At 39.3% G+C, this 22191-nt stretch overlaps 1 protein-coding gene across 3 annotated transcripts in view; it reads right to left on the reverse strand.

Moving 5' to 3' along the window:
- Positions 1-1120: 1120 nt before the first annotated feature.
- The window catches only part of LOC145772781 (uncharacterized), a 57126-nt gene continuing 36055 nt past the window's right edge, over positions 1121-22191 (reverse strand). For 2 of the 3 annotated variants that reach the window (XM_082584657.1, XM_082584656.1), the window contains exons 4-7: positions 14265-14389; positions 5276-5473; positions 4352-4447; positions 1121-3795 (exon numbers count right to left, since the gene is read on the reverse strand). In XM_082584657.1, coding sequence (XP_082440783.1) covers positions 3680-3795; positions 4352-4447; positions 5276-5473; positions 14265-14389 — 535 coding nt within the window. In that variant the 3' untranslated portion in view covers positions 1121-3679. The remainder of the gene's footprint in view (positions 3796-4351; positions 4448-5275; positions 5474-14264; positions 14390-22191) is intronic. The other variant, XM_082584658.1, reaches the window with a different exon arrangement.

Raw genomic sequence — 22191 nt, forward strand, 5'->3', positions numbered from 1 at the left:
TGGAATCATTTTTCCCTACGTGACATTCTAGAGACTTCTGTTGTTTACATTTAAATGCTGCTTGATAGAACAATGGTTCTTTATGATGTAACCTTCTCGAAGTTACTGGACTGAACAACCAACTATAAATAGTGGTGTAGTTTGTATTATGATTATTATTATGAGTTGATCATGAGAGTTGTGTTATGAGTTGTGGATTGGTAGTTGATGCAGAAATTACTGGTGATTGAGACTTGAAGTAATTGAATACAAGTAGATGAGAATTGGTGCTGATATAAATTGTGTTCGAAATTAGAGTTATTTGAGAAGCCGTTCGTTAAAGTTCTTCAAGAAGTCAGATTATCATTTCACTAGTAGAATTATTCGACATTTAATTGACTGCTTTTTGGTTTGACCCATTAAACTACGTCATTGAACCTTTCCAAGTCTTTTTCCTGGTAAGAGATAGAAAGAAATCGTGAAAATTTTAATCGTTCTTATTAAAAGTGTTATGCAAATTTGGTGTGGTCATGAGAGGTTTCAATATTACGCAGTGATAATCGTAAGCCTCCCATTTTTTTTGGGTACCTTGATAGGTTGATACCTTGATAGATGAAGCCTAAGATACCAAGCCTAATATACCAAGATACCTTGATAGATGTAGCCTAAGCCGAACATCAAAACATGTTTGCAAATTGACGAGAACGTGATTCCGGTTACGCTGGTGAGTATCATTTCTGGTGTGGTTTTGTAAAATATGATATTGGATATTTTGACATTTCAGATTAGATATTGTTCATCATCTTGTTAATAGCCGACTTTAGATTTTTGTACTGTAAATTTCTCCACGTTTTTGAATGTGCTTTGTTGACATTTTCTTTATTTTTTTAAGACAATAAAAAAAAGTGGTGTCAGTGTTTTTTTGCATTGCCATGTGCAGAGGTGGACATTCCCTGCTGTTTCATATTGCATTAAATCGTAAATTTTTAGGGATCTAGAATAGGAGTGTTTTTGTCAGTATCATCTTCATTGTATTCCATCAAACATCTTTTCCTTGGGGAGGTACAGAAACAGTATCTCTAGTAACGTCCTGCTAAGTTTGGCAACCAGTGACAGCACACCATCAAAATCTTTAGCCAGCAATTATTTTCGTCACTTTGTATTTCTACGAAAGTTGCCTTTCCTCAGTTTTCCACGGAAAGTTAGTTAGTAGCTGAAAAGTAACTTCTTCACCAAATGTACAAAATAGAATAATTCACTTATAAAAATTCATCGTAACTCAATGTAGCACTGCTTTAACAAAGAATAAAATAAGGCAATAAGAAATTAAACTCGTGCGGTTACCTCTAGTGTTATAAAATGTTAAAACTACTCCGTTTCATTAACAAATACACATGGTACAAAACTCTTTTAAAACAAAAAAACATTAAAATTCGTTTTTCTCAAAATCATGATTTTTGTTACTCAACTCTTTGTTTCAATCATACTCTTTGTTATTAGCGACGAAATCAATTCTGCAATTAACATTTTAGGAAAGCAACAAGAAAATAATTGAAAAAATACTTCAAGTGGCCGGAGTTATTGTTTTGTATCTCGAAGTAGACTTCCACCAAAAGTCATAAGTAGCAGGCGTAGTCAACTTAAAATGCAGAATTTCTATTGACCAATGACCATGGTACAGTAGCCAGTTTCACAATGGTCTTGTTTGCAGTATAATACATGTGTTCGCTCAGTCGATTGCTGTTTTGATGTATACTTGGGAAATTTTAATAAAGCTGCGCAATTCAGTCATTTTTTATTTTGTCGGCCTCTCAAATAAAAATGTTTTGGTCCAGTAGTCTACGGCTATGACTGATGGTAATTACTTTTTGTACTATTCAATTTAAGCAGTAACACGTTCAACAAACACTTGATAAAAATACACAAATACAATAGACACCTTAGATAGAAGGATTCAAATTTCGTAATCTCGGGTTTTGAAACTTCGGTCCCAAAATCTTAGACTAGGCCTACTACAGTGCCGGCAAAAAAAAACTTTACATGTAAAATCTGCACAAGTTCTTAGTTTACTGTTCCCGCCAAAAGCATTGCGTCACAAAAACGCTTATAGTTACATCATTAGCTACTCTCTGGCTACACTTCACCGTAAAGCCATTGCTCTGCATGCCTAGTGTTGCTTTACAGCTTCGTGAATAGTAAGGGGGGTGAAATCGCACAATATTTTTCATTTTCTCAAAGTTTCGAGGTCTTGCAAATTTTTTTCAAAACCTAAAATCGGTTGAAAGAAGAAGCAAATGGAAGAAAAATCTTGTGCCTTGACTTTGTTAGAGAAGGGAGATTCTGTGATTGCTGTAGCCAGAGATATTGGGGTCTCCAGATAGGCAATTTTCAATTAAAATCTTTACAATGACTGAATATTCACCTTTTTAATTGATAAATTGCCTCTCTTGAGACCAGCAACGTTTGCCAGTGGATTACAGCATAAACGAATGGTTTGTGGCGAAACAGTTGAACAAAGAAGTAGGTCAGCAGGGTAACGAAGTGTGAAGCCTTCGAAAGCAAGACAAAGAAATGTGAATTGCGACGCTTTTTCATCTGATTTCATGCACATACGTTCGAAATTTCGACTTAATAAGTGAGTGGGCTTATTAACCATGGGCTTAATAGTGATGACTACTGTAGACGTCGTACAAATTTAATTATGACATGGCAATGCAAGTGGGGTTTTGCAACGGTCCATTATTATTTACTGTAATTTGAATTTAGCTTCATTGCAGTGCAATTGGTTTGAGGTTAAAAAAATCAGGTGTGCCTTTTAATTGTTTGCCGTTATAGGTTAGTCAAGCCGTAAATCTCGCTGCTGGCGAATTGTAAGTAGATGCAAATATTGAGATCCCGTGAATGTAGTAGTCGATTGGAATGTTAGTTATATTTATTTACATAATAAATATACATTGGCAAAAGTGATCGAGAACCTGTTATAAATTACGTTCAATTAAGGAACTTTAAATTACTGTTTAAAAAGATGCCGAAAACATGTAATGTCCATGGACGTCGTGGTAATAACAAGGATGAGCCTTATACCAAACTTGTAAAGTTTCCCACCAAAGTAAGATCTTCGAATACTTTGAGTCAAAATTTGATATTTTTGAGACTAATAAGCTTCAAAAAAATTTTCTCTGACATTTTATATCAAAGCAAGTGTGAAAAATGGAATTCTTGCCCCTCAAAACCCTATAACAGACACCGAAAACAAAGTTTTATGAATAATTATTACCACATTTTGGATGGACCCAAGTTTGAATTTAGGACTCAAGTTTCAGATATCGAACTCTACAGATAATAATGAGTCCTTCTATTTAAGGTGTCTATGACAAACACAATAAAAAGAGGGATATCAAACTTAGTCACTGAGCTTCGGGAAATGAGAAGATGAGGTTTTCAACACACTAGGGCCGAAAGGATGGCCAGTTTCTTTCTCTCCACCGCCTTTCTTTCAGCAACTTATTACACCTTGGGTAGAGGTGAGATGTGTTTATGAACAACCAGCTCAAGCCGGTTGTCGAACCAGGTTTGTATTATTGGAAAACTTATCTGCTTCGCCATCCCACCGCCATTAGTACAATGGAACCATCCAATTGGTTGTTGTAAAAGTTGCCTACCAGCGTGACAAGTACAATAAGTACATGTGCGATAATGATCATGTTCGTTTCAAACAATGCAGAGGCTTTAATCTAACATTTCGTGACAATCCAATTCTCAGTGTAGATGGGGAAGAAATGGGAGGATTGGTGGCTGGTTGACTGCCGGCTACTCCTACGAAAGACGAGTTTAAATAGCTCATCGTTCACAAAACATTCATGATTAGCAGAAAACAAAGTAAACTTACATACCGACTAAAACGATAATAAGTTATATATTTTCATTATTTAATCAATATAGTCCATAAATACATTGAGGTCCTGAAGAAAATGGTACTTGTACTAAAATTTAAATAAAATTCTGCGGCAAGACCAGAAGACTAGAAGCAATATTCAATAACACTTATGCCGACAAACAAATTTGTCTATGCCTTAATCCGAAATTCCTCCATGTTGCCTAACGAAAATTTACATTCTTTTTTCTATTTATCTGTTAGCTAGCTCACCACCTTTAGGTTAACCTTATTCTGACAAGTTCCTAAAGACAGTCAGACAAAAAATGTTATAGCTTGGAGCAATGACAAACCTTAGCCATGTTGACTTAAACTCTCACCAGCTCAATTATCAACCGACTCACTTATCTTTCAATCCAGACTTGATCGCTAATCACGCAATCAGTAGACGCTCAATAGCATTGTTGCAAGACAACTTTGCACAATAACTTACAATACCTGGAGGATTCCAGTTACGCTGCTTGAATCGTGCACGTTCTGAGACAATGTTTGAAGATTGTGATGCTGTGAGTACACGTTTTACGGCAATGTTCTCTGCAATCAAAACTGTTTTCAAGTGGTGCTAGTGACCCAAAACCTAGTAGCCTAGTAGCAAAAAGAAAAGTGCATGTTTACTTTTTATGTAAGCTATTATCATATTATGTACGTCGACACGGTGTGCCACTGTCTGCAGTTATCTATTGCAATAGGCTATTACAAAAATAAATAAACTGGCAAAGTCATGGACTACCTTAGGTCTCATGCTAGGTGGCCTAACAATCGTCAGGCGCAACAATGAAAAATAAAAAAGCAGGAAAAAGTTGAAATGTTACTAACTGATGGAAAGAGATCATGTAAAAGTGTAAAATATGAAATCCAAAATTGTTTACAGTAATCTCCCGCTTAAGTACGCATTACTTTTTAAGGCGTCGTCGTAGATGCTTTTGCATTCATTGAATTTTGTTTCATCTGATGATAAATTACATCATAGGCTAGTCTCTGGTTAACCATTCGGAGAAGTTCTTCTTGATTCTTTATAGCTGGAGAATGATAGGATCTTGTGTTTATGTATTATGGATCATTTTTTTAATTTAGGTCAAGTGTGATACCCAAGGTAGGCTATTATCTATATTACTGCAGACAGCGGTACATCGTTTCAGCCTCATCGTGGCAGTAGCTACACCAACCCAGCGTAGCGATTTTCCATTTGTGATATGTGATTAAAGAACGAAAAATAATACTTTTATCAACCTTACCGGAGTGCTCAAACTGCAGCCAATATTATTTCTGATTTTTGTTGTGAACAAAATTTTCTTAAATATGGAGAAATTGCAAATTCTTTCCTAGAGGAAAGTTAAAGCTTTATGCAACGTTTGCACTCACCGATACTTGCAACAGTCTGCAGTTTAGTTGTACCTGGAGCTTCAATATCTTCAGACATTTCAGGTTGAGAAACTTTTTCAGGCGTTGATAACTGTCTTTTATTTCTTGACGTTGCTTTTAGCTTTGGCTTCAATTGAGTCTTTGCTGTTGTAGCACTTTTACTGATGTCATCGGTAGCATTGATTTTTGGCAAACAATCTAAACCAAAATTAGCTTGTTTCCAAAAGATAAATAATTTTCTAATACGTTTTTGAATTACCAACACTGGTATTTAACTAAAAACATATTGCAATTTCACATTACAGCCAAAAACCAACTTTTATTGTGGGTTTTTAGTTGTATCTTTCACCTGTGGTGAGAATTTCTGTATATCTGCACACACTGCTTCACCTAAACTCTTGAACAACTCAAATAACGTTGAATATCAGATAATTCAAATAACGGTTAACTGATGTAACTTTGCTATCCGATATCCGGATACCATTTTGTCAATTGACCGAGCAGCATGAAAGTAACGTGAGTGCCAGGTTTTTACACCTTTTCTATCAAGTTTGGAATTCCAGTTCTGTTTATATAACTTCATAATCAATGCATTGTGTTTTATATATACAAATTGCGTTGCAGAAGCAATAAATGTTGAAAACGCTTTTGAAAACGATTTGTTTCATTTGCGTGGCAAGTGCGGACATTGACATTTACAATAAAATATGTGACAATCAAACAATTTTAGACTATTTTCGTAAATTTTGAAAATGCGGTTGTCTGGTATTTACTGCATCATCATCATCCAAATTCAGTTTTGTTTCCACTGGGGGGGGGAGGGTGGCCGCTTCTTTCCTTCAGCGATTCTCTTCAATACCATTCTATATCTCATTCTGGCTATCACATCTTCTTCCTGACTTCACTTGTCTCAATTGTCTCATTCTCCACCTGTTCTTTCTAATTCTATGTTTTATTTGGACGTCTCCGCTTCCACTTTTAACATTCCTTTCAAGTCAATGCCTTTAAAAGAAACTTCCTTCATCCCTACTTAGCACACGCCTACGCTATCTTACTCCATTTGCCCTTGCAAGTTGTTCAATAGTTTCACTCATCTCTAGCATATCCATCAGTTCTTCAGTTTTTTTCTTCCTATTTTTTACCCAACACATTGCTCTCACCAATCACCATTACCCTTTCTGTTCTTCTCAGAATTGGCAATTCACTCTTTCTTAGTACCGGTATCCACGTGTCACTACTGTACAATATTGCAGGCCACACATAACTCCCATATAGACTTTTTCCTTTTTTTAACAAAACTTTTCTTCCATATACGGTAGCATTTCCTCACATCTCCTGAAATTCCCAACCCTGCCTTGCCCTTCTTGTCACAGCTGCTTTGCATCCACTGCCATAGGCGCCGGGTTTTGAAAATTGCCGGGGGGGCAAACTTTCTAGCCGACTGATTGCTTACATTCAAAATGCTAATGTTTGTTTGTCAGCATTGATGTTTGTTTGCGTCTATCTGCCATTGTATATCGCCAAGCTTTATAATGTAGGCTCAGGCCTCGAAATTCACGGCGGACATGTCCGCCGTCACAGCAAGTGATGTCCGCGGGAAGTATCATCTAGATCGGTCATATTTGTCCGCCGAGAAATAACACAGGAACTAGCGATACAAATCGTCATTGCATAGCACGAGCAATTGTTACAATAATATATTTTCCAGCGCATTCTAGCGCGCATCTAGAAAATGTGAATACTGTATCCCTTAGCTTCCATTCAAGCAGGAAAACTTCCGATTTTTACGTTGCTTCAACGATTGATGACATTGAATCAGCGTAACAAAGGTGAATTCTTCGCCCAGAATCGATAGGAGTACAGGTACTTCTACAATACACTAATCACGCGCAATTTAGTTCAAGTTTTACGTTACAATGTCTGGCATTGATCTCCGAGTAATAATGATACGGCAAGGTTGGTTACTAAATTAGATTATACGAGTAGGCTATTACAGCAAGATGCAACAAAATTTGTTAAGTTTTGGTATTACAGTAAGAAATAAAAGACCCAAGGAAAATTCACTTTCGCTCACATGACACGTAAAAATAAACTTAAAGAAAAAAGCCTGTGAAACTTTGCACAGCAGAAAATAGTAGCGTTGGGGTAGAAATTTTCCGACTCCTGCCCTTGACTCTTCAAGCGCAAGTCGTTGGTCTGGTGAAAGCCTTTCAGAGTGACTTTACTGATTTTTTAAAAGCCTTCTAAAACCGTAGTTATAGTTCTGAAATGGCGAAGAATTATTATCAAGATAAAGTGATTAAGCATGATGATCGACGGCTAAAACTGGTGTGTCCGCCGTGAGACTTGATTTGTCCGCCGAGATAGCTGCTCAGACCGGACATGTTTGTCCGCCGTCAACAAAAACGAATTTCGAGGCCTGTAGGCTACTTCGAATTATATGCTAGTCACTTTGAACTTTAGCTCTTAATACGCGTAAATACTAAACTGAGCAAACCGCACCTCGTTATTGACACTCCCAAGAAAAAACAAAGCGGAAGAAATCAAGAAAAACGTTTTTCAATCATTATTTGCTTCAGCGGCACCATGCTGGCGTTTATCAGCTACCGTACTTCTGTTTCTTTTGTTATCTTTGGAGCAGCGCTCTTGTTGCAACAAGTAGATCTTTTAATTCAGATCGATCCGCAATGAAGGTCAAACTAACGCAAATTTGAACTTAGAAACATTTGCTTTAGGATTTTTTAAAAATAATTTGCGGGGGGGCAGCCACCCCGAGCTAAACTCACGGGGGGGCGCCGCCCCTCCGCCCCCCCGGAGTCGGCGCCTATGTCCACTGCTTCCACTTATCTGATCACCCAAATTACAGAAGTCTGTCACTGTTTTATTGCCATGACAGAAACCTCCATCGCGATCCTCATCAAAATCTCTTTCTTTATCACATTTTCCACTAACAAAACTTTGCCAATCTTGCTGAATCTCTCCTTGTGTTGAAACATCATGTATATACTTACTACACTCCTTGCATTGCATCGAATTTCTTAACACTCTCTTTCCACATATTGCACATGGATTGACTATGCTCTTTTCAACTATATCGTCTGCTCCACTCACCATCACTTTGTCGGCTGCTCACCACGTCGGCTGCATAGCCGAGTGGTGAGAGCCCTGGAACGGCAATCGAAAGGGCGCCGGTTCGACACCGCTCAAGAGCATGCGGCTGTGTCTTTGGCAGGACACTTAAAGGCATGCCTGAAGGTGGACACGAAGATTGGCTTCTTTGCCTTCCCGTCCACTTAATCTAAATCTTCAACTACCGGGTGTAAGCCTGGATACGACAAAACAAAAAAACCATCACTTTCATTTTTTCTAGATTTACCTTCATATCTTTTGTCTTAAATGTTTCCTTCCATTTTCCAAACTTTTTTCAAATCATAATATCACTGGTAAAGACCAGGTCATCCACATATAAAATTTCGCTAAGCAAGTTCTCCTTTACTCATTCAGTCACAACATCAACATTAATGGCAAATTGTGAAGAAAGGGGCGTTCTTCCCGGCTATCAGCACAAGGCTGAGCACTCACTAGTACAGCGAGCAGTTGCGATTCGCTAACCATAACGGTGTAGCTTCCACGCTAGCCATTCAGACCATCCAATCAACAATATGTTTCTCGGCAGCCGATTTGTAGCAAGAATTGACAGCGATAGACACCGTGTTTCGCCCATGAGGCTGGGCTCGTCAGTATCGCACCACTAATTCTGCCACAAAGGTATTCGACGACCGCTTTACCAGTCAGTTTCTTCACAATGTCCTCTGCCCTGGCGCCTGCTGGTTTTGGCTCTTTTCTTTCCACAAAGATAAGAGTTAAACTGACTGGTAAAGCGGTGGTCGAATACCTTTAGTGCCCACTGCCTGTCCGGTTTCTCAAATTCCTGGACCCGGCGTCCGGAGCTCCTGGATCACGCGGACCAAGTATTTGCGTACAAAGCTAGATTGAATCTAATGCCACTTAAATCAAAACCAAGCCATGGCCGCCGTTACCTACCTGCCATGTGTCGTGCTTGTGGGAAAGCGGAAGAGACTCTCCCCCACATATTGAATCACTGCCCTACCGTGATGACTGTCGTCACGGAACGACACAATTCAGTATTGAGGGAGATCGTGGGGCACGTGCCTGCCGAATGGCAACCCGGGCTTTCCATAGATAGTACGGTTCCACAGCACGTGGAAGCGGGCGGTGCCGATCTGCGTCCTGACATCGTCTTGCAACGCCCTGACGGTGTCACGGTCGTATGTGACGTCACATGTCCGTTCGACAACGGCGCGGATTCTCTTCGAAAAGCCGCCGACAGGAAACACGACAAGTACGGCGAGTTATGTGTCAACATAAAGGAAGACAGGAAGCGCCCTTGCAGGGACGTCCTGTCACTTCCGTTCGTCGTAGGCTCCCTCGGGAGCTATGCCCCGACGAGCTCTCGAGCTCTGACGGCCTTGGGCGTTCCTTCTCGTGGGGTAGCAGAGGTGGCTAGAAAAGTGGCTTCCCTCTCAATCAAAGGATCCTTCCGCGTCTGGAAAGCTTGGAACGCCGGGCTCACTTGTGGAGGGGCTACGTCATAGAAAAGACGACTTCAGCGATCAGAAACTTATTCCCCAATAACAGAAACGTTGCAGTAAGTATCCGAGCGCGCAAGACAGCAAACCGTTTAGACGTCATAACCTTATATCAATTGTCTTAAAATTCATCACCTTATATCAGTAGTTCTCAAACTGTGCGTCGCGACGCCCCGGTGCGTCGTTGCAATTTTCCAAGGGCGTCGCAGAAGAGTTTCGCTCGTAGCTGAATTCAGTTTATCTTATAAAGATGAGGTTAATCCTTTGATTAGCAGTTTCAGTTGTCATCAAAGTTGTTAACTTCATTAAAACACGCCCACTGAAGTCAAGAGTTTTCAAAAAACTTTGTGGAGAAATGAATGCAGCGCATCGGAGTTTGCTCTTTTAATTTTCATCCAGGTGGCTTTCGCTTAGAAAATTCTGTGAACGCTTCTACGAATTGGTGGATGAACTTCAGGCTTTTTTGCAGCAAGAAAATAATCCACTTGCAGATTGTTTAGCTCAGAACAATTTTTTATTGAAATTGGCTTACTTTAGCCTACTTGTGTGATATCTTCGCCAAACTGAACATTTCTATGCAAGGGCCGAATAATAATATTTTATTTGCATCAGACAAAGCTGTCCATATCCAAAAAAATGACATATTCATAAAAATGACATTTCAGATTCATAAAAATGACATTTCAGATAAAATTGCAGCATTCGTTAAAAAGCTGCTATTGTGGAAGGAAGATATAGCAAACCTGTATGGAAGCTCTCGATACTTCACTTTCTTGTCCAATTTGCTTGAAAAGAAAAGTATGACGCTGCCTTCAAATTTGTGAGGCATATTTGGGCAACATTTGTCCAAGCTTGAGTCGAAATTTGCAAAATACTTTCCAAAAAATTTATCAAACTACGAATGGATTCGTGATCCTTTCGTCCAACCTACTCCACTTTCTTTTACTGCACAAGAAAAAGAAGCCTACATTGACCTTTGTTGTGACAATTCCCTGAAAAGGATGTTTAATTCAGGAAATCCGGCAAATTTCTGGATTTCAATGAATGGCGATTATCCAGCTTTGGTGAAGAAAGCACTACGAATTATTATCCCATTTGTCACGTCATATTTATGTGAACGAAGCAGGATTTTCTGCCTTGGCGGTGATAAAAAGCAAATTTCGATCACCAATAAACGCTGAAAGAAAAATGCGGGTGGCAATTTCAAAAATTCTCCCAAGATTTAATGAACTTTGTAAAAACAAACAAGCCCACACGTCACATTAAATAATATGCATGGCTTTTTGTTGTTGTATCACCAAACAAAACTTTAATAATAAGTTTCCTCATTAACTTTTATTTGCTGGTGCGTCGCAAGTCCAGAAAACTTTTCCAGAGGCGTCGCAACAAAAAAAAGTTTGAGAACCACTGCCTTATATCATCAACTTATGTCTATAAACCAGTGTCATCTTTTTTTATAACGCTCCAGTCTCATCAAACCCAAGCATTCAAAAATGAACAAAGGAAAGGAATAAAATGTCTAATGTACATGGTTTAACAGCAATTAAGTAACTTCAATCATCACTATATCTCTATGTATTAATCAATCAATTGTTTCGAATTATCTTACGCTGCCTTCGCCTTGTAACGCTGTTCTTGCCCGCTCGGATCAACCTCGCTCTGCTTTCAACGCATTGATCAACACGATCCCCTGATCAACTCGATGCAGCCTCAAAATTTCCACCCCAATTTTCTACTTTTTCCTGGTAATGTAGCCTATCAGTGCCTCTAGTTTCAATCGCTAGCCTCCCCGACCCAGCTGGGCGAACCTGCGTCAACGTCTGGCCAGTGCACATCCGTGCTCGCCGAATCAAAGCTTACTCTTCTCCAGTGAGTATGTATTACAATCCCACCTATATTTTTTGTTTCTATTGATTAATCGAGCCTCTGCTCCACATTTTTATTTGAATTTTGTTTGCCACGAGAACCAAATTATCCTTAAATAGTTGACTCTCTTCCTCGTGGTAGACCCCAATTTTATCCGCTCTGCCTACTGGCAGACCGGGTATAAGAGTCAAGTACCTGCGCCGAGGTCGCGTGAGGGAGACGTGGGCGCCAGGCGGTCAATTACTGCCGGTTCCAGCGTCCACACGCGACGGGTCGCCCGGCCCGTCGCAGGCCATCTTTCTGGGCAATGCAGAAACAGCCTGTCTCCCTGGCCCGCTCCGCCATTCTAAATTTGCGGACGGGTCATGTAACGTTTTCGATCCACACTCTCCCTCCACAGGTACCTCGACTCCCCAGCCTGGCCCCCGCGACCTAAGCTGGTGGACTTACCCCTCCGGGTGCATCGTCACCCCTAAATCACGCCGCTCCCCGCCGCCGCGGGGTGTGGCAGGCCGGTTTTCTAAAGTCTTCGACCTGGCTATGTTTGTTTGTGCTCTCTCGCCGTGTCAATTATTTGTACCCGTGCGCTGTTGATGCAAATAAAACAGTTTAACACTAGTGGTGCGATACTGACGAGCCCAGCCTCATGGGCGAAACACGGTGTCTATCGCTGTCAATTCTTGCTACAAATCGGCTGCCGAGAAACATATTAATGGCAAATACTGTATCAGAGGTGACAGTACTAATCTTTGGCGTACTCAAACTTTCACGAAAATTCATCTGGACAACCAACCTTTAATTTTGTTTTCGAAATTTTTATACATTGACACCACAGTCCACAGCACCTTCAGTATATATATATCTTTTTCTTATTGGCAGTTCCATCACTTTCCTTGGAAGTCTATCAAAAGTTTTCTCTTAGCTAACGAAGCACATGTACGTACAGTTTTTGTTTTTTTCTTAGTAGTCTTTTTACATCATTTTAAAATTGAACGTCTCTTGTTCCCTTTTCCGGCATTAATCCAAGTTGTATGTCATTCAATTTCACCACTTTTCTCAAACGCTTCTCCAATACTGGTTCCATAAATTTCATTCCATAACTTCCTCTATATTATGCACTGCAAGTTCTCACATCTTTTCCCCTGAACAGTGGCACAACAATGGTTTGTTTCCACTCAGATTGTGGTATTCCCTCACCATCAAATATCTTTTGGCAAAGTTAAATCATCACTTCAACCTCTAATTCTCCACTTGCTTTTTTATCTCTGCACTCACATTTGATGTTAGAACTAACTAAAATGTGTTTATTTTTGCTTTCTTTGAACACTTCAAAGCGAAAGGGGTGCATTAGATTTTCAAAAGTCAAAGTTTCGAGTTGGATAATACACACAAGCACGTGGATGCACAAAGTTGTTGGCGTCACCACACCTTTCACTGAGCTACCTTCGTTTACGATACATTCTTATTAATCATTCGGCCATTCCTTGCCACGACCCACGAAGTGGGAACGTAATTCATAGGATTGTTCAAACAAGCTTTTTTTGGTTGAAACATAATTGATGGTGTTCAAGATAATGTACAAAATTAGTTTTGGTACACTGTCATTAGTTTTTCCTTCAAGAGCAATGAGATTGTTACATTCATATACCGGTAGGCAGGCTAATTGTATGATCAAAAAGCAGGCCCATAAAGTTCATAATTTGTGATAAACTAAGTAAAATGAATTAATTTTCTAGTCTTACGGAAAGTTTATGAAAATATGTTGGAATGAAAATTACCATACCTTCTTTTGTTAAAATAAAAGTTTGATAAATTGACAGACAGCAAGTATGAGATTGTGAAATATTATAACACTCATGTACGGTACAGTGTTAGTTGAAAATAATTTTGTTAAGAAATCTTAAAACTATTGAGAATGAGGTTAGCATGACTCAAAGTGGATTTATGTTTGGTAAAGGAACACGAGAGGGTATACTTAATTTCAGAACGACTGTGAGAGTTACAATGCAGCAAATAAAGATGTATTTATATATGGAATATGCATGTTTCATTGATTATGAGAAAGCATTTGATAGAGTTAACCATGAGAAACTGATTCACTGTTTGGCCAATATTGGTATGAATGGCAAAGACTTACGTTTTATTATCAATTTATACTGGAATCAAAAAGCATTTATTCGCATGGAAAAAGATTTGTCTAAAGGAATTGATATCAAGTGTGGAGTACGCCAAGGATGTGTACTCTCTCCATGTCTTTTTAATTTGTATACAGAAATCGACGGCTAAAACTGGTGTGTCCGCCGTAAGACTTAATTTGTCCGCCGAGATAGCTGCTCAGACCGGACACGTTTGTCCGCCGTCAACAAAAACGAATTTCGAGGCCTGCAGTACGAACAGCTCATGGTCGAGAACAATGGCGCATTGTATCCAACCCTCAATATGAGGAAGGAACGTAATGATGATGATGATGATGTACAGTATTATACACGGTACAGTAACACACCCATCTTCACCTTCATTGGTCTGCAGTGAAACATCATTAGAAGCGTTCAGTGACTCCTGTTTTGAGCGTTTTTCCACGCAATGATTATTATCAACAGAAATACAATCCTTGACTGAACAAACTGATCCAAGTTTACTGAAAAGTAAAGAAAAAGTTGAAATTAAAACAATGATTGGATGTAATGTATTCAAACTAAATACAGCATAAAAAACCGGAATGGCCCGTTTCGGTGAGTCCGATTTGGAGAGTCCGATTCGGAGAGTTCCCTATTCGGAGACAGTCTTTTTCGGAAAGTTCCCTATTCGGAGATTTTTTGAATTTTTTTTGAAAGTTATCGGGTACCGTAGCCTAATTATCATTGCCGCTTTTACATCGTTTTAACGTCGCTAAACGTTCAAATCGTGCAGAAAAAAATAAAATGTTTGAACAATTAAATGAAAATTCGTCGGTACCGTAGCCTAATTATCATTGCCGCTTTTACATCGTTTTAACGTCGCTAAACGTTCAAATCGTGCAGAAAAAATAGAAATAAAATGTTTGAACAATTAAATGAAAATTTGTCGGTACCGTAGCCTAATTATCATTGCCGCTTTTACATCGTTTTAACGTCGCTAAACGTTCAAATCGTGCAGAAAAAATAGAAATAAAATGTTTGAACAATTAAATGAAAATTCGTCGGTACCGTAGCCTAATTATCATTGCCGCTTTTACATCGTTTTAACGTCGCTAAACGTTCAAATCGTGCAGAAAAAATAGAAATAAAATGTTTGAACAATTAAATGAAAATTCGTCGGTACCGTAGCCTAATTACCATTGCCGCTTTTACATCGTTTTAACGTCGCTAAACGTTCAAATCGTGCAGAAAAAATAGAAATAAAATGTTTGAACAATTAAATGAAAATTCGTCGGTACCGTAGCCTAATTATCATTGCCGCTGTTACATCGTTTTAACGTCGCTAAACGTTGAAATCGTGCAGAAAAAAATAGTTGAAGCTTTAGATGAGTGCGGTTTAGACCTAACCATTGAGATCTTAAGACTAAAAATCGAATTAAATTTCTTTTTGAACTATTAATGTTTGCTCAGATAAAATTGACATGTATCCTGCGTAGCCTTCTGCATGCAAACTTAGAATATATTAAAATCCTCAACTATTACAAAATTCTAAATCCAACGACGCCTTCTGTTTATTTACAGTAGAGAATTTTGTATTTTATTCCACAATATCGTTTCTTTTATAGTTGAAATTATCGAAGCTTTAGATGAGTGGGGTTTAGACCTAACCACTGAGATCTTAAATCATATTTATGACACCGGAAAGACCCTAGTGATATGCGGTACACGACAACTGGGCGAGACAAAGTGGGCGATACCCACTTGGGCGAGACCAGGTGGGCGACGAGACAGGTGGGCATCGGACCAAGTGGGCGACGAGTCAAGTGGGCGACGAGCCGAGTGGGCGACGAGTCAAGTGGGCAACGAGCCAAGTGGGCGACGGACCAAGTGGGCGATGAGCCAAGTGGGCGACGGCCAAAGTGGGCTGTCACAGGTTGCCTCCGCCCAACTCCAACTGACAGTTTGCCTGTCCTTGCAAACATTGAGCCAGCTGCACTACGGCGCCAACGTGCTGTTCTTTCCCTGAGCCGTAAAGCCCTAAACCCTGGCCATCCGCTACACACAACCACGCTGAGATATCCACCAAAGCAGCGGCTAAAATCAAGAAAGCCATTTGTACGCGCTGCACAAGACCTTCTGGCAGCCTCTGGTGGAAGCCCTAGCAAACAGTGGTGCCACGCGGCGTGGTGTGAACAATGGTCAACCAGCACGTCCCCACTTCGCCAAGTATTCAGATCCCCGTCCGAAAACCAGCTGGGACATGGCCTCTCTAGACTTGCCTCATCAAGGCGTAACCGTTTGCTCACTGGTGTTGGACGCTATGGTGCAGACATGTTGCGTTGGGGCTTGGCAGAGAGTGCTGCTTGTGAGTGTGGCGAAATGCAGACGGCAGCCCACATTATCAAGGATTGCCGGCTATATAGATCACCCCATGGTATGGACAAGGCCTAATTTTCATCGATGACGACACCAGGCAGTGGCTAACCAACGGATGCCCTGACATATAGCGACAATACGAGAGAAAAAGAAGACACATTATTTTGCAATTTGCGGCGTCAGGGTTTATCGTGAAGCTTAAGAGAAACCTCTCAGAAAAGAGACAAACGAATGGCCAAAGAGTGGTTGAAGTCAGTTATGAACGCTCCCTAACCGTTATCGAAGCTTGTCAGTATAAAATATGACTTTTAATTTTTACTTTAAAATACAATGGTTGGTTTGTGGAAGGGAGGCAATGAGAGTTCTCACGCTGAGTTTCACGAAGCATTGGAAGCAAGATTTTCATTATTTTTTGTAGTCTAGAAATAGCGCTTGCTGTTTGATGTTAATTTGCATTGTGACATCATCTTGACACATTATTTTGCAACACACAATCCAGTCTCTGAATATTATAAACACTTGCGGTAGGTCACTAGGTCAGCCAGTGCTGAGATCTTAACTACTAAGTAGCTGGTTTGGTAGGTACATATGCATTAGACATTGGAATGTTTGTAGTGATTTTCAAGCGAAACAGAAGTTTTTGTTAGTTGTTCGAGTGTGTTATTGTATAAAATACATGTAAAAACTTACATACGAATCATTAACTACGGTGATTAGCATAACTTTGATCTTAATGTTGGCTGGTGATTCTTTAGTAGACTATTAAAGTACCGGTACGGTACATATTACACACACGAAAACAGAAGATCTTTTAACTATGACAAAACTACAACCTATTGCAGCAATAATAAAATCAAAAGTTTTAAAACTGTTCGGCCACACTAAAAGATCACAATTCGGAATCAGCAAAGTTTGCACAGAAAAAGTTTGCACAGAAGGCAAAGTAGAAGGAAAAAGGAAACGTGGCAGGCAACCAAAACGATGGCAAGACAACATCCAATCATGGACCGGACTCAACTTGGCGACACTGGGCGAGTTAGCTCAAAATCGCCACTCTTGGAAGCAAATAACCCATGTTGATGCGCAATCTGCTGCAGGCGGAGATGACGACTAATGATTAGGGCGGATCAAAAAAAACGAATTTTTAGGTTCAGCTTAGTGCATCTGCCAAAAGATGCAGTTTGGGCTATCTTTTACATTGGTACTTGAAAAAACATTTTTTGACCCCGTTTGACCCCTATCCAAGAGCTCTCTAGTGACCGCCGAGGCAAAATTCCTTAAATTGACTATGATATAATTTTTTTTCTAGTGGGTCCAGGCTAGTGGTTTTGGTGTCTATCCCCACTAAATCAAGTCTTGGGAAGTCATTTCTGCAGTCTAAAATCATCTATGGGCTAGCAAAATGACATCAGAGCCTTTATTCAGCAAAAATGCTTGAAAAAGTTGGAAATTGATTGTTTTTTTTAAAAAAGGGCAAAGAAAAACAAATTCATAATGCTTCTAAAGGTATTGCTGTTAATACACTGAAGCAAACATATAAAAGCAAACAATTACCGTATGAAGTTAATTGCAAAAATGTTGCCTTTAATTTGTGCATCCAATTATCCATAGCATTACAGTAATGGACACAAAATGCATGACAACGGGTTCAGGCGAAATCAGTATGTTAGTGTTTTGTTGAGGAGCTTATATCAAATCCTGCAGACATATCATTCTTGAAAGGAATGATGACAGACAGGACAGCCACAATAGCCGGATTTGACTCTATTTATTCGCACGAGTCAGAAGGAAAGAAAGTAGGATTCTTAGTGCAGAAAAACAACAAAAACACTCTAAAAAAAGAAACGCAAAAACTGCTTCTACTGTAGCTCTTAAGATAAGGAACTTCTCTGGTCAGGTTGTTTACATCACTTTGGTGAAATCGTTGTGTCATGTATCTTTGAAGATTTGAAGCTAGAGGTTTTAAAATAACCAGAAATGAGCATCTTTATGAGACTCCGCAATAACTGGGGTTCTATTCCACAGTGGCTAACTGCTAAGTACACTGGATATCAACAGCTTTCCAGTAACAACACACGATCTCATTCAGAACCTCAAAGATGACGTTGTTCAACTTGCACAAAGCAAATACAAGTTCATTTGAGGCGACTATAAATAACTCATGAACTTGTGCAATGTGCATTGCTTATATCAGTCCTGGTCTACAAAATGTGAAATTCTACCGTTCTGGGGCCACACACAAGGCCAGATGGATGGCCAAATTGATTCATTCCTATTAATTGGTGCTACTGGAAAATCAAATAGCTAAGTTACCTAAGGGAACTATCACATCAGGTTCACAAGTGGCTAAACTGAAAGATCTCATGAATTTTATTTCCCTCGTCTACTGTATATATTGGTTTCGGTGTAGTGTTGCTGTAGATGCTCCTTGGAACTGTTTGACTATGTACAAGAACATTCTCAGATATGGAGCAGTGCATAAGTTGATATCAGATGCTGCTGAACGTAGCGTCAAACGTCAATTTTGGTATCTCTCTGCTAAGATGGTACCACTGGACTGGCACTGTTCAGCTCTGAAGTTCAGGAAGAGGTAAACATCGGATGGCTGATGAACTTATACATGTAAAACCTACAGATCCTGTTTTTACACCAGCAGATCGGTTTGGCACTGGCCAGCTACGGACCACGTTTTCCATCAGAAATCAATCTGGAATCAAAACTGACAGATTTTATCACAAAGGACTCTCGGTTCTTTTTCTCTGTTTTAGAGATAAATGATGATTTTCTTCCTTTATCAGTAGAGAAATGGTCTGAATCAGAATCGTACCAGAAAGCTGTTTACAATGTGGCTGAACATGGAGTTAAACTGAGCACCGATTATCTACATTGTGCCAGAAACGAGGAACACTATCAAAACACTTTACAAATAGTGGAAGCTAACAGAAAAGACACACCTAATTTGAGAAAGGAAAAAAACTAATATCCTCTTGCACAGATTAGACTAGTCGATCACATTGCCTTCTGTGACAAAATGTGTTAGTAAAAGTTTACAGTTACTGTATACATACAGATTCAATACCAGGCTTTCATGTAGCAAACTTACTAGCCTATATTGGTAACTTTCTATGGTATTTGATCTATTTCGAGTGTGAAATTAGAATTTTAGACCACTTCCGCTCACTGGAGTTATATTTTTAGCTATTCCAACGCGTAAAAAATGTGAATTCACAGACAACTCGTATAGACAAGCATGTTTTTTTAATTCCCTGTACGATAGATAGTCGAACAGGCAAAAGTTTTATGCATATTATTTTGTTGAAACATACAAATTCTGTTGAGAAGCGTGAAAATACCGGTAATTCAATATTTACTTAATGGCAAACCTAAAAATTTGAATGGGATGGTGGCCCACATAAACGTGCCGCAATTCTACTGATTTTTGGACCAGCAAAGATTCTTGGCTAGTGGAACAATCTCACAAATCTACAAGTCAATAGTACAAAAAAAAGTAAAAAACAAGGGGGTTGAGTGCACACTACCCAGGATGTGTTCAATGGGATGCTTATTCAGAAGCCAAATGCAAGTTTTGCCTCTATTAAACATTATATAAACTCAATTAAGTTAAGTGTGATCAGATACTTACAAACATTGAAATAAACAATATCTAAAGCTGTAATAAATGCAATAGTTAAGTTTACACTATCAAATAAATATATATGCGGCATGCAGCTGCACTATCGACGACTATCGTATGCTTCTGTAGTCTATCGGACCTCATATCACCTCAACCACCTCATTGGACTAGAGGCCAGTTTGCACACAAATGGTCACATCCTCGTGTGTTTTACCTAGGTTACACTTTTTTTAGTATTTCATCCATAAAACTGCCCAAAATATCTAAAAATGCCATTTCTTTCCCATAAAATGCCTTTTTTAGAGCAAAAATGTCATTATGCAATTTTGGCTGCCCATGCATCATTTTAGACTGCAGAAGTGACTTCCTAAGACTTGATTTAGTGGGGTTAGACACCAAAATCATTAGCCTGCACCCACTAGAAAAAGTATTATGGCTAATTTAAGGAATTTTGCCTTGGCAGCCACTAGAGCGCTCTTGGATAGGGGTCAAACGGGGTCGAAAAATGTTTTTTCAAGTACCAATGTAAAAGATAGCCCAAACTGCATCTTTTGGCAGATGCACTAAGCTGAACTCAAAAATTCGTTTTTTTTGATCCACCCTACTAATGATGATGGTACATATTACATTTTTCAAAAAATGTGATTGATATATCTTTTTGTTTCGTAAATAGTCATGAAGTAAAATGAAAATCGGTCACCTGATGGCGCTGTGTGCCTTGTGACATGTTGGTTGAGAACCATTTTGTTGGCTGTACGCAATTATCTTGGAAACGTCACATATATCATTGTAGATCAGTTAACGAAAGATCAAGACAATCAAGTTACATCGCGTTTCAACCTGAAATTTCTTAAGATGTCTGAAACTAGACATTGAAAAAAGGATTTTTGTTTGAACCAAAAAGACGGCGATTTGACAGCGATGAACATCACTCTGCTTCAAGCTCTGACAGCAATTGCTTGGGAAACTTGCATTGGTGTGAAAATTGTGGTATCATCCACAATGTAGTCAAAAGCAAACGTTGCCAGGAGAATTGTACCATGGTGGCCAAAACAAACACAGCATGCAAATGCATAACCCATGCCAGCAGCTTTGCAAAGATGTGCCTAGATACAGAAGTCTTGGAAACCCTATTTGTTGTGCTAAAGCAGGGGTTCCCAAACTTTCTGTTCATCGGTACCCTTTGGTCAATTTATACATTCGCTCTTGTACCCCCAAAAAGTTTCTCATATTTTTGGTTTCAGAAAGTCTAGATATTGCAACAAATTAACAGTAGAGCTGCATTAGAAGACTGCATACATGATATTTTGTACCAATCAAAGCAATCAAAGTATTCATAACAATGTAATCCAAGGTTAAACATTTAAACAAACACTACAATCAATCAAACAAACAATATATCGGCTGAATAAGCCCAGCAATCCTAGCTAATGTGATGGATGAGCCTGCTTTTTAGCAACAAGCTCATTAGTACAAGGTAAAACATTAGCATATTAGCATTAGGTAAAACATAACAGCACAACGAAGATCATGTTCAGGTGTTTTGAGCTGTGATATGTTTTTTGATTTGATTTCAAGCAGCACTGAAAATGCTGACTCACACAACCATGTTGATGGAAACAACAACAATGCAAGAATAGCAGGTTCCGCAATCTTTTGGTAGTTACTGTAGTTGTAGTTAAAGTGCAACTGCACGATGACTTTGACCGCACTTTATCAGAAAGAGCATGTTTCAATCTATAAATACCAACCTCGCCCTTACTTTTTAAGGCTATTATATATTTATCTCAATAAAAATTATCAAAACTATGGTTTTTCAGGGTCTGCTACTATTCGGTGAGTCCGATTCGGTGAGTCCGATTCGGTGAGAGCCTTTTTCGGTGAGAACCCTATTCGGTGATTTTTTTGAATTTTTTTTTGAAAATTATCGGGTACCGTAGCCTAATTAAAACCCCTAACCTCAAAACCCCAAACCCCCTAACCTCAAACCCAAAAACCAAAACCCCAAAAACCAAACCCCCAAAAAACCCCAAAACTCCCAAAAAACCCAAAACCCCCAAAAAACCCCAAACCCCCAAAAAAAACCAAAACTCCCAAAACTCCAAAAACCCCAAACCCCCAAAAAAACCCAAAACCCCAAAAACCCCAACTCCCAAAAACCCAAACCCCCAAGCCCCTAACCCCTATAACGGCAATGATAATTAGGCTACGGCGTGCAATAATTTTAAAAAAAACTCACCAAATAGGGCTCTCACCGAAAAAGGCTCTCACCGAATAGGGAACTCACCGAATCGGACTCACCGAATCGGGCCA

The sequence above is a fragment of the Aplidium turbinatum genome, chromosome 6, assembly GCF_918807975.1.
Source record: "Aplidium turbinatum chromosome 6, kaAplTurb1.1, whole genome shotgun sequence".
In the NCBI taxonomy this organism is placed as follows: domain Eukaryota; kingdom Metazoa; phylum Chordata; class Ascidiacea; order Aplousobranchia; family Polyclinidae; genus Aplidium; species Aplidium turbinatum.